Genomic DNA, 13933 nt, shown 5'->3' with positions numbered 1-13933 from the left:
GAGTAACCTGTTTATTTGCCTAAGCTCTTTTGCTTCCCCCCACACACACAATAGCCTGTGAATTCATTACAATAATAATAGCGAGACGTCGGTCTTTTCTTCCTGAGCAGAAGCTTCAAGCCTGAGAAGGCTTGAAATGCTTTCCTAAGTTTGGATGAAACAGCAGCGAGTGGCACAGTTTTACTTCCCACTAATCCGAATTGTTCCTAAAATATATGAGAGGATCTTTTTCGTTCTGTAGCAATGAAACAAAATTAAAGAGTGGGGGTATTTTCGGTGTTTAAAGTTGCCTCTGGGGCTGTTTTGTGTGGAAGGAAATGCAACACTGAGCTTTAAATTGAGCACAAACCATTCATGTTCTACTTCAATAAACTCGTTAGGAAAGCTTGATGAGCTGAGTTTTGTTTTTAATGCTCAGATGGATGGAAGTCGTGTCAACGAGGGCGTCCGGCGTAAAACTGGTGTAGGGCTGTGTTTCCCTGTTTGGTGGTCTGGTGTTTTTTTTTTTTTTGCAAGAAAAGATTAAATATACTTTTAAATAAATACCATGTCATTTGTATAAACACTTAAACTCAATAGTTTTGTGACCTAAGGGAATTCAATACTGACTCATCTATTTAAAAGATATGGAAAAAAAAAAACACAGTTTCAGAACCCCACATGAATCTTTTCCCCTCCCAACTGGTAATTACTGATGTAGATCATCATCCTCCAAAGAGGAACAAGCTGAAACTCAAAACAACAAGAGTAAATATGTGTGTGCACACAGTTTGCTCACAGGTTAACAGAATGATCAGTCTCTTCATTCTTTGATTAAAATTGGCAAAACAGATCGAACAACAATTGCAAAACAGCTGCAGCATTTTTCTTCAAAGGTTATGATGTGGAAAGTCCTAAAAACAAGTGACAGCTGAAAAAAAAAAACAAAAACAAAACAAAGTAGTCTTAGGCTACCTCCGAGAAACAGAGTTTCAGTAAAACCTCCTCTCGGGGCCTTGTTAGTTCTGACGTCTCAGTCTTCCAAGCCAAACAAATTAGAGCATTCCAGGTTCTGCCCACACTTTAAAAAACTCATCTGACTTGAAAAATCAAGAAAACTGAACAGATATGAAGCCCCGTGACCTTCAACACTTATTGCTTTTTGCAGATGTATTGTCATGCTCTGTTTTTTCCCCTCTGGAGCACTGAATGTTGGGAGTCCAGGTCTGACCGCACGCTCCCCCTCGACGGAGGTTTTAGATTCCCTGTCAACAGGAGAGATGTCATAACATCTGTGTGTGTGTGTGTGTGTGTGTGTGTGTGTGTGTGTGTGTGTGTTCTGCTCCTCAACGCCCCACGTGTCCACCACTTTCTATAATAAATACATCACATATTTATCTGTTCACTCTCTGCACAGATGCAGTACATTTGTATGTCCGATGGATTAAACGGATTATTCTTAAGCGCATTGGGTATTCAGTTCCTACTTCTCTTTAGACTATGACTAATTTAGGGAGATGGAATAACAATGTTTTTCAATGTATTTGTATTTGGGGATTAAAAGGGTCAAACCTATGGAAATAGAAACAGGACGGATAGAAACAAAAGGTTCTGCCTGAAAGGCAGCATAATAAATACACTGAAACTCAGGCAGGGGGTGTTTTGACATGTTTGGTTAATGCTTTGATGGGGAAGTTTGACAGATAACTCTCAGGCATGTCAATTACGACACACAAACAATGTTCATAAGTGTGTTCTTGTCAAACCTCCTGTCAAACATTTGCACCAAAACATGACATCAGTCCATCAGCAGCAAAAACACCACCAGCACTCGACCGAACCGCCGCTCACTCTCTCCTGCTGTGGCTCCAGCGTTGTGGCGAGCCCTCCCGGCCACTGGAGTGAGATCTGACATGTCGGAGAAAGGTTTCATATGAAGGGAAAACAAGTCGTCTTCTATCCTCAGTGTGAAAGCATTGTGATTACATTTTCTAAGTGTTTAATGTAAAAACTTTCCACAAATTTCTAACAAATTGTCACAAAGCCATCCTCTGGTTGCAGCATTGGGGAGTATTCTGAGAAACTCCCGCCCAACGTGTGGCTTCTATGCTGATGATACTTGTTAATAAGTTCAGTAGATGTTACTGCTGCTCTGTTTTCAGTGTCCACTACTCGAACCACAATCCCTGACGCCTAAGCGAGCATCTCCGGTTAATGCTATTGAAATATTCCTCTCCATATTTTGTGATTTTTATTACTTGACAAGCAAGCCCATTTTGGCCCCCAGGGTGTGATTTACTGCACCCGCTTCTGTTTTACTGTGATGGAGCACATTAGAATTGAAAACTTTGGTTTCACATTTCTCAATTGAAAAAAAAAGAAGAAGAAAGAAAAGCACTTGCTCCTCAGAGGCATCTTGATGAAATTTGACCACGGTTGTGTCAGCGGAGGATGAATTGGTTGCTTTTAGCGCTGCGTCCATGTCTCTCCCTGGTCCTGCTGGCTGTATTACAGCGAAGTGATAATATAATACTGACTCGTCTTTCAGGAAAATGAACAGTGAATGTGCAAAACGCTTCGTAGCCCTCATCCAAATTGCTAATGAGTTCTTCTTGGAGACCAATCCGCCCACACTCAGTTTAGGTGGAATGCTATTACGGCTCTGCAAACGAGGAAAATATTAGACGCCAGATGTATTCAAACCGGCACGCTGAGTGGGGAATGTAGTTTCGTTTCTGTCAGTATCACACACATTTCTGTAGCTTCCCTGAGAAGTTTTCAATTATAAAATGAACTCTTTGTCCAAAAACAGAAAGAATTGGCATTAATAAAACTATAATCTACTACGGCTTTGATTTGGAATATGATGTTGAAGTTTTGTTATTCCGCCAAGCACAAGCATTGGCACCCGTCTCCTTCTTCTTTTCAAAGTGTGGGCTCTCATTAGCGTTCGCTGATCTGAGCTCTTCCTGACTCCTGGATCTGCTTCAGAAAAGTCTGACATTGTGAAGGGTGCCTCCCGTTTACAGCACATCTCTCCTTATAGAAAGAAAAAAGAAAAAGTGGTTCTCTGTACAATGCTGAGTAGATGAGGCTGATTAGCTTAATAATGATGGAACACAATATGAGGATACGCTCTCCCTTCCTAACACGCATAACACCAGACCACATCTGGACCGAAAAAAAAAAGAAAAGCAAATTATGAGCCTGGATGAGCATGGCTTTAATAAAACACTGCTTCCTGATCATTTCTGGCTTTTATCATTAACTTGTTTTTGCTTAGTTTTCTACACTTATTGGAAAAAAACAGAAACTATAACATTGCAATATAACAATATTAAAGAAGACAGCTTCTACAACACATTTATCTCAAGAGAGCTGATTCTCTTAGCTTAGTCATCTGATTGTTTACTTGATCCAACAGTTAATTATTTATGTATGAGTTATTAATACATGACGTTATGAGAATCACATATTCTAGGAGGTCAGAGTGATGTGCCCAGTTCACTACATGTGATGTTTTACCTTCGGGTCACGGATGCAGTTAGCATCAGATTTGAGGCAAAAACTTGGAATTATTGAGAAAACTCCAACGCAAGGAAAACGTAATGCATATTCCTGCCTCTAGAGTCAAGACTGAACGTCCAATTTTCTCACTCTTTCCTCACTACTGTCACATCATCTATGGTGGGTGTAAAAAGCAGTTTGCAATAACGTTGATACTGGTCAACGTCTGGTAAAATACTGTAATGTGACGACTGAAGCTCTGTATGCCCACGGTCCACCACAACCATTTCTACTCTGCTAATCGCAGCTGTTAGGCTGTTTGAGGGGTTTTTTTCTATCATGCTAATTATATTTTTGTAATTGATAATTTGTTTGATACTGTATGTTTCTCTCCGTCAGCCAATCAAAGTACATCGGAGAGTCCGTCTGAAAAATGTGGCTGAGAGCAGTGTCAGGGCCATTTTACACTGGTTGCGTTACTGATCCTGATCGGATCCGCAGAGCAAAATAATTTCACTAAGCAGGAGCTGAAAGCATAGCCATAGATATGTAAATGGCCACTAGCATTACCCCCCCCCATTGTAATAAATGGTTGTATTTCCATCAGATCCTAACAAATCCGGATCTCTGCAGTGAAGGTTTGCCATCCCCCACCAGATAAATATGCACTGCGGAGTGCAAGGGGGATTTTTTTATTTTGGAGGACCAGCATCCGGCCGTCCCTGGCTTTACGGGTCCGTCGTCTTTCATCCAGTGGCTGCCGTATGCGGAGAAAATAGAGCCGCTGTCGGATCACTTGCGACTGTGTTGCAGCTGCAGGATACGTCAAGCCACAAGTAAAAATACAGTGGAAATCCAGCTGTTTATTTTGAATGGGGCTAATGCCAATAGCTTGTACTGACATGATGTTCCACTGCGCATCCACTCCAGATCCGTAACACAACCAGTGTGAAATGGCCCTTAGTGTTTTCTATGTTTAGTAAAAGATGCTTTGTTACCTCAACTTAATTTATGTCAATAATGGTTGATTAAATCTTGGGTAAGGAGGGGAGTGTATTTAAGATTTCTTCTCCCATGGTTCATATGGAGGTCGATGCTGGAAAGAGGATCTCAGCTGTGTGAGAGCCACGAACACCTGTGCAGAAACAACCATGACCCTTTGGGGAGGTGAGGTTCAGGAGAGACGTGTCGACAGATTTCTCAGCACAGTTCTGTCAGGGACAACAGCCGGCCACTGTAGGAATTCTGCACTTTGTTGCACCGGCCGGCTTCTTCGCCTGGATCAGGGCTTTGCTGTCCATCTGTCGGGCGTCGGCTTACATTTAAGCCCTGCCATTTCACAGGTCCGGATCCAGCCCACAATCCCAGCAGGCAGCTTAGCTTCTCAATGACACGAGGGGTAACCTTTCTCTCGAAATTCAGCTCAGCAACACTATAGCTACGAGAAAGTGATCTTGCTCGGGGGGGGGGGCAGAGGTTAGAAGCTCTCCAAAGTGTGGATGTCAACGCACACGTGTGTTAAAACTGGAAGATGCTACTTACTGGGGAAAATGATCCAGTAATCATCTTAAGAAGCAGCTTAACTGATATTAAATTCATAATCCTAGTAGCTGAATCTGACGTTTCTTAGATACTGGAAACATACGAGCACAGAGCAGTTCTTTAACAGTGTAAAACAGAACATTTTAACACAATGTGACTGTATTGTTTGATACTGATTGAAGTCATACATGATGAAATGTCCACATGTTCCTCAGAATGACATCAGGGTGTTGTGCACGTACATGAGATTGTTGGAAGATAACCATGCAGATCGCGCAGTGGGCAGCGTCGCTCTGCCGGGTGTGGGCAGCGAGGATTAACCTGGAAGCTGACTGAGCAGTTTACAGGGGAAGGGGCTTTAAAGGGCTTTTAACACTTTGTGCTGAAGATAGCGTCAGCATCATCTCACGGATTTCCCAGAAGCTTACCGGTGTTTAAGCGTGGTATTTAACGCGGCTCGGGGAGTGGCGTGTCCTGACAGGTAGACGAACGCAGTGGGTTATGAGTTTAGTCTTATCGCAGCCCCTCCCCTGCTCACAGCTGACTGTCCTGGTGGGGAAGAAGCTCACGGTGACACGTGGAGGGGATTTAAGGGAGTGGTTAACATGTCGGGTGAGGCAACCGACCAGACTGAGGAGCATGAAACTCACTAAATGGGAACAAAGTGATCCAGTAATGGCATTTAATATTATTATGACCCCATCTTAAATTTAATCTAGAAGTGCTTTCCAATAAAACTACCTTCAGTATTATTTGCTTTTTCAATCACTTTTCATTGAATTGTCCATCGACGGCCTTCAGTTCTGATTACATGAATGCACTGTTGTATCAACATGTCTCAGAAGAACATTAAAGCCTTTAAAACATAATTTCACTTAGTTCCTTTTTAAAAAGAAATGCTTATAGGAAGTGGATTTTTTTTCCTGGTGGAGAAGAAATTTACCAGCTACAGAAATGCAGATCAAAACATCTGACTATTAATCACCGAGTGAATCTATTTATCACCATATATCTATTTTAACATGTCTGAAAAGGAGTAGGAAAGGTCTAACTTAAACCTTCTCTAATATTTAATAATCATGTTTTCTAATAATTTATTTTGTTTAAAAAGGAAGTGGATTGTATATAAGATTTAAAAATTTATTGACTACAAAAATGCAGATGAAAATTTCACCATCTGGGCTAAGTGCATGGTGTAAAATGTTATTTTAAATACTCAAAACTACTGTTTCGTTACAATATTTGTAATTTCTTTATTTCAGGTATCTTTTTAAAAAAACTGCCCTTTCTGTTAACCATAAATTATAAATAATATATGAAGCAGGGTTTTCAGGTTAAAGTTACAAATTACGAAAGTTGCTTTAAAAAAAAAAAAAAAAACTTATACAAACACGTTTAAGAAAAAATTATCATCTGATTCTCGTGCTTTTTCTCCATTGATTCAACCAACTTACTCTAAAGAGTGTAATCCAAATTGATCCTCCTCCACAAACCTCTCAATAACCCCGTTTTAATGTTATCAGCCAGGTCATGAAGCAGTGCAGCATGGGCCACCAGTTAACCCCCAGGGACAGTAAAAATCATACCTGTCTGTTTAATTATGATTGCCCATCCAGCCGGCTCCTCTGATGCCGCTCCATTGTAATAAAAGCGGAGGGCACCATCCACTGCTAATGCGATGCAACATCTCCAGCATCCCGGCGGATACCGAGCATAAAGGCATTAATCTCACCATTCATTGATCCAGTTATTACTGGTCTTGGACCAGTGGGTCTTTGCTTATTGAGCACCGTCGTCTCATTTCTGGAACATATTCATTCTTTTAAGAAGCGCCTCCCCCTCCCTCTCCAGCCCCTCTCTCTCTTCACCTCAATTAATGTAATTCTCTGGGAGCTTACTGGAGAGCTGATTGGAATGAAGAAGCGCATTCAGACGACATGCCTGTGAGGGAATGATAACAGCAGATCATTAACAAAACAGGGCTGCAAATGTTTACCCGTGGATGGCATTCTTCATCTTAATGTGTCCCTGTCTTTCCATGTTTTCCCGGCGTGTTTGCAGCTGAAGTCGCATGCCATAAATTCCCAGGCGAGTGTGCCATTTTGAAGGAATGACTATAAAACCTTTCTCAGATGATGAAATTAATTAAATGATCGAGTAATTAACCAAAGTGTTGCGCTGTGGGATTTTTAACCCTGTGTTGGACAGACCCACAAAACTCTGACGATTGTGCAAATTGAATGAATATGTCTAAATGGGATGTATTGTAGAACGACAACTGAAAAAAGTAACGCATTTTGGATCAATCAAGCATGGATGATCAGTTCAGAATCCCCACAACACTTTGCTTTACCTTCTCTTACTGTTTTGTGTGAATTTTGTGTTTATCCGTTAAAGGATGCATGTCACAATAAACCTCTTATTGCGTGCATTTCCCGTATTCTAGCGTTTCAGCGGGATGAAATGTCTGATGCAGGATGAGAGGATTGTTAACACGGCATAACTTGCTGATGTTGCAGTGAGGCTTTAGCAACGAGGGATTATGATTTGATGATTTTCCTGGTTAGGTCTCAGTGTCAGTGGTAATTGAGTTGGACGTAATAGCATTTCATTGACTGATATCTAATATAGAACGGCCACATGATGAAGGCTGATAGATGAAGGCGAACCCCCTGTGAAAGGCTGGATTCCTCTTAGGTGGCTCAACCTGATACACTTTGCACAAACACACACACACACACACGCACACACTCAACCACTCCATCTCTCAAGGCTCAGCAATGACTTGATCAATGTGGGTTAAGCAATAAGAATGATTAAGTATGGGCTGCAGGCAGCGCGGAGCGCAGCGGGCTCTGCTGCAGGTCTCTGATCTCACACACACTCTCATCTCGGCCGGTTTTGACATCGCTTGATTACAGATGGTATCGGCAAAATCCCCAATCTGAACTTTGACCTCGCAGGGAATAAAATGAAATTGAGCCAAGTAAATCTCGCCCATAAAGCCCCCCCCCCACCCAGGCTCACGCTGCCCCCGCCCCACCCCGCCCTCTCACACCCCTCGCATGATGAGTCTGATGTCCACTCGGTTCACTGGTGGGAAAAAGTTATCCGCGCTGACCACAATGGTAGTAACATGTCACCCCTATAATTAACTGTCAACCGGGATATCACAGATTCTCATTCCCCCTTTTTTCCCTCCGCGCTCTCCGTCTGTCACATGTGATATGGTCCATCGGATGGTGCATTATCTTTTCCCGCCGACTGTCTGTGAATCAGGAAGACGTGTGCCACGTGGCCATTTAAGAAGGAAAAAAAAAAAAACAGTGAGAGAAGATTTTAAAGACAAATTTAGAGCAGGAGATGAAACTGCGTACCACTGGCAAAATTTCAGTGTGCTGTGACAACTGCCATCACGCGCAGACAGGAGTCCCCCCAGAGACACGTCGAGAGACGAGTGCAAATTAGATGTGAAGGGTTTCGTTTGAGTGTTTTTTTCTTCTTTCCTCTTGCACATTTCATCCTGTGTCTGAATTACTGTAATGACTCCTGCACCTGAAAGACGGGGAGACTGTCCGAGGTGATCACTAAACGCTTCATTTATGAATACAAAGCCTCTTGTGCAAGTAATATATCAGAATTTCTGTCTGTATATTTCACCCTTAATGACATTCACACTGTACCTGCTCTCATTATTGTTTTTTTTCTTTGCATTTACCTCCATATTTTGCTGTGATGAAATCAATAGTTAATGGCACCGGTGCTGTAATAGATGGAGTCACACGAGCAGATGGCATTGAAATTAAAAACGGTTTGTTTTTTTGCTCTTAAACCCTGTATTCATCTCTCTGTATCCAATCCCCCCGGTGGTGTGCGCTCTATATTTTATCCTAAAAGATTGCTTGAGCCGAGTGTCAGCCACAGCACATACATCACACGTGCCGCCATCCATCTTTGATCGCATCCCCCTGATACCCCCCCCCCCCTTCCCCGCTGTTCTAACTCGTACAGCACAGCGCCTCATCTTTAAGGAGGAATGAAGGACAATAGCATTTTGTCTATAAAGGCCTTTCTAGGAACAAAACCACAGATGTGCTCAGCATACGTGTGTGTGTGAGTCAGCGTGACTTAGCGTAATGGAAAATGCTGTCGATTTCATTCGATGCTGTGTGTCCCGTCACTTCGCGCCGGGGCGATAGCGCTGACTGATCGATTGTCTCGAAGGTGTGCCGTGAAAATGGTGCTCGGCATTCCGGCGCAGACACAATACAGGCTATAGAGCACAACGTATGTAGATTACTAGAATGATTTTGTTGTCGAGATCGGTGCTTCCGCTTCTATTTTTCACAAATCGGTCTCCTGGAAGGCTGTGCGTTTACAGGAGCTCCCTGCATTTAAAATACCTTTTAGACGCTCAGTGGAGGCAAGTGCGAGACGCAGAATTCAAAATTGTAAACGCTCTCAATTATGTGAGCGCACACCTTCGCCCTCGTAACCTCCATTCATCTTTAGTGACTTCATGAATACTGCAGCAGGATGCACACTCTCTGTTCGCCTGGGCTCTGCTCAGTGTGCTGGTAATGATTGTGGAATAAAACATGTGCCACAACGTCGCAAAACACACACTGTGGTCAGAAGGAAGTTTTCACTGCGAGCAGAACAGACTGCCTGGATTTGTTTCTTGTTTTTTTCTCTACATTTAATGAGAATCTGCACAGTATAGCAGGGACTGGTATGTTTGATAATCATCCAGTTACTTAAAGATATGAACCCATACACACTGTTATTCTCTGCTGTATAACAGCGGATGTTTATAAATTTTAAACTCACTCCATGACTCATAAAGGCTGACGTTTATTTTATTAAATTTTTTTTAATGAACTGCTGTGAAGTTGAGTTCATTAATGTTTAATTTTCTAACAGAATGTTCCCCGTGTCTTTGCGTCTCCGCAGGTAACCGATAAGATGGCAGCCGGGGAAGCGACTGGGCACAGCTACCTGGTGGCTTGCTGGCAGCCCATTCTGCTCCTGATGCTGGGCACCGTGCTGTCTGGCTCCACCACAGGCTGTCCTTCCCGCTGTGAGTGCAATGTTCAGGAGCGTTCTGTGATGTGCCACCGCAAGAAGCTCATGACGGTCCCCGAGGGCATCCCCGCCGAGACCAAACTGCTGGACCTCAGCAAGAACCGCATCAGAACCATCAACCCGGATGAGTTTGCCAACTTTCCCAACCTTGAGCATCTGGATCTCAGTGAAAACACGATCTCCACCATTGAACCTGGAGCGTTTAACAACCTCTACGGCTTGCGGACAATGGGTTTGCGTAGCAACAAGCTCAAGCTGATCCAGCTCGGGGTCTTCACGGGCCTGAGCAATCTCACGCAGCTGGACATAAGTGAGAACAAGATTGTCATCCTGTTGGACTACATGTTCCAGGATTTGTATAATCTGCGGTCTTTGGAGGTGGGCGACAATGACCTGGTCTTCATCTCCCACCGGGCTTTTCACGGCCTAAGTAGCCTTGAGCACCTGAGCTTGGAGAAGTGCAACTTGTCCTCTGTGCCAACAGAGGCCTTAACCCACCTCCACAGTTTGATCACGCTCAGGCTCCGCCATCTCAACATCAACGTCATTCGGGATTACTCTTTTAAACGGCTCAGTCGTCTGAAAGTCTTGGAAATAGCCAATTGGCCATATTTGGATACTATGACCCCAAATTGCTTGTATGGATTAAACCTCACCTCCTTAACCATTGCGAATGCCAACCTGACCACCATCCCGTATGTAGCCCTGCGACACTTGGTTTACCTTCGCTTTCTTAACCTTTCCTACAATCCGATTCATACAATTGAAGGGAATAAGCTCCACGATCTACTGCGCCTGCAGGAGTTCCACCTAGTCGGAGGCAGACTGGCAATGATCGAGCCGCACTCTTTTCGTGGTCTGAACTACCTGAAAATATTAAACGTGTCCGGAAACTCTCTCAGCACTTTAGAGGAGTCCGCTTTCCATTCCGTCGGCAACCTGGAAACTCTGGCCCTGTATGATAACCCCCTGGCCTGCGACTGTCGACTCCTGTGGGTTTTCCGCCGGCGCTGGAGACTGAACTTCAACAGGCAGCAGCCCACTTGTGCCTCCCCTGAGTTTGTCCAAGGAAAAAGAGTTCAAGGACTTCCCGGATGTTCTGCAGCCAAACTACTTCACGTGTCGCAAGTCCCGGATTAGGGATCGCAAACCCCAGCAGAAGTTTGTCGACGAAGGGGCCATTGTTCATTTTGCCTGCCAGGCAGACGGAGATCCTGCTCCAGTGATCATGTGGCTGTCCCCACAGAAAAAGTTCATCACCACGAAGACGATCGGAAGGCTTTCTGTGTTACCCGACGGCACCCTCGAGGTGCGCTACGCCCAGATTCAAGACAACGGCACGTACGTGTGCATAGCGAGCAATGCGGGTGGAAACGACACATCTCTGGCTCACCTCCACATTCACAGCTACTCACCTGACTGGCCACACCAGCCCAACAAGACCTTTGCCTTCATTTCCAACCAGCCAGCAGAAACTGGTGCTAACGATACAAGAGCCAATGTCCCCTTCCCGTTTGATATAAAGACCCTGATCATTGCGACCACAATGGGCTTCATCTCGTTCCTTGGTGTGGTCCTGTTCTGCTGGTACTGCTGTTCCTTTGGAGCAGAGGCAAAGGCAACACCAAGCACAACATTGAGATTGAGTATGTGCCACGGAAATCGGACGCTGGCATGAGCAGCAGCACGGTGGACGCCCCGCGCAAGTTCAACATGAAAATGATTTAACAGAGCTGTGGAATTTATTCATTTTGGACCATAAAAACAAGACAAATGGTAAAGAAGACATTTTCTTTCCCCTCATACAAACCTGTGGATCCTGGTCTGTTAACATAGAGTAATATGTTTTTCTTTTTCTTTTTTTTTTTTGTTTGTTTTGTTTTTGGGCTGACCGACAGACTCAAACAGGAGGGCAGTTCCTGACTTTCAAATCCGAGAGGGAGTGTGAAACCACAGCCAGTGTCTCAGGGCACTGGCGGTTCCCACACGGCCTGCGGAGGCATTCGGTGAAAGCTACGTTTGTCATGAGCAGTTCGTATTCCTATGGATTTCTAGTGGGGGGAAAACGCATCGGAAAAGAAACAAAAACACAGTCGGAACCTGGGGGGAAGATCACGCTTTTCCCATCGCTGTTTCCTGTCTGTTTTTTTTTTTTTTTCTTTTGTGTTTGTTTAATTCCAGGTCTTTTTCTGGACGAAATTTTGTATGGCTTGAAGAGCACACTTATACATCGCTGATGCGATTCTTCATTGTACATCAGTGTTACGGTTGTAAATGCTATGTACTACATGTGGTCTTTTTTCAACCTTCATACGTTCATGATTGTTCTGTATTCCATCAAATGTATATTTGTGTCACAGATACCCAGAATTGTTTAACACAGATATTGTGCCACAAAGCATATCAGTCAAAAACAAAGACAGTTGTTAGGTCTTCAGGAACCTGTGTTCTCATTAAATTGTTTGAGTTTTACAAGAGTTGTGAGATCTGGCCAAACTGTAACATTTTGGAGAACCTAAGAAAAGTGTCGATTAAATCTCTTTTTTTAGGGCTCCAACAAGAAGATAAATTAAAGAGAAAAATACGTTTTTGAAATACTTGATGCAAACTTGCCTAGTTTCTAGGTATTTCATTAGGAAAACAAGGTTTTTGTTTTGCAAGAGCATCTTTTTATATCAATTACCTACAAAGATGTTAGTTATGTTTGTGTTCTGAATGTCACAGTTACTAATTCATAGCCAACGGACAACTGTGACTTGATCAATTCCATTGGGCATTATGTCACATGAGTAACTGAACAACGATGACCAAAATAAAAGCTTTGGAGATATGAAAATCCACTAATATGATTACAGTGTACGAATATTCCAAATAATCTGTAGAAATAGGGGATTTTTTTTTTTTTAAATAGAAAGATATTATTAGACGACAATATTTAGAATTGAAAGGTAGCATAAATCCATGTTAATATAGGATTTCAGCACTGAAGAGATGAATCTGTATCTGCTATCAGGCCTAATTCTCAGATGTAATCCAGACAGTGCACGGCATGGACGGAGGGAATGATACAGAGAGAAATGTGAGATGTTGCTGATACATCGCTTTTGTCCTAACAATAGTAACAGGATCTATTCTCCACTTTCGCCCTCAAACAGATTTGTCGCCACTATAAGCGCTTATTCCCCGACCATTTAAATTGCATTTCAGAACTATTATGTAACGGTATTATTTCATGCTCGACATGATTGTGTGTAATAAAAAAAAGTTGCGGTGCTCACTTTTCTTTTCTTTTCTTCTTTTTTTTTTTTTCTTGTCAGAAAATACAATGTGCTCCTCAAACTGTAGAATGTTTCTGTCATCACTGGTTACTTTTCCAGATGTTTCTGTTTTCATGTGATGAACGGCGTCACTAGTGACGACGCCCACCCTCCTCCTCCTGCCCCATTAGAGCCATGGGAATCTTACCTTCCAGGATCGGTTTGCTTTTCCCCGCTGATGTTTGTGAGGCGGTGGGGGTGGGCGGGAGCGGGGGGGGGGGGGGGACCTGCTGCATATTACCACTCTCCCGGTCGGTCCTGCGTATGAAATGCGAGGTTGCAGGCCTTTGCCTTTCCGAGTACACACTGTGGACAGCAGGGCTTTGCAAATGTGTGCGAGGATAAAGGCTAAGTTATTTATGATGGATGACATTACAGATAACGACACGGTAATGGCTGCAAGTACGGACTTGGATGTGCAGATGGTTGGAGTGGCACAGATGGTTTCACCCATGGAGCAATCTGAAGCAGCTTTGGTGTAATCCGTTTTGCATAAAGGAAAA

At 43.3% G+C, this 13933-nt stretch overlaps 1 protein-coding gene across 1 annotated transcript in view; it reads left to right on the top strand.

Annotated features, from left to right (window-relative positions):
• LOC115392107 (leucine-rich repeat and immunoglobulin-like domain-containing nogo receptor-interacting protein 1) overlaps positions 1-12174 on the top strand; it is a 160060-nt gene extending 147886 nt beyond the window's left edge. Inside the window, 3 exon segments of the mRNA XM_030096635.1 lie at positions 9982-11178; positions 11180-11696; positions 11699-12174. Of these exon segments, the coding sequence (XP_029952495.1) occupies positions 9994-11178; positions 11180-11696; positions 11699-11841 (1845 nt within the window). The 5' untranslated portion in view covers positions 9982-9993 and the 3' untranslated portion in view covers positions 11842-12174.
• Positions 12175-13933: the final 1759 nt, after the last annotated feature.

This window comes from Salarias fasciatus, chromosome 7 (genome assembly GCF_902148845.1).
Source record: "Salarias fasciatus chromosome 7, fSalaFa1.1, whole genome shotgun sequence".
In the NCBI taxonomy this organism is placed as follows: domain Eukaryota; kingdom Metazoa; phylum Chordata; class Actinopteri; order Blenniiformes; family Blenniidae; genus Salarias; species Salarias fasciatus.
This window is presented reverse-complemented; position numbering and strand designations above follow the sequence as displayed.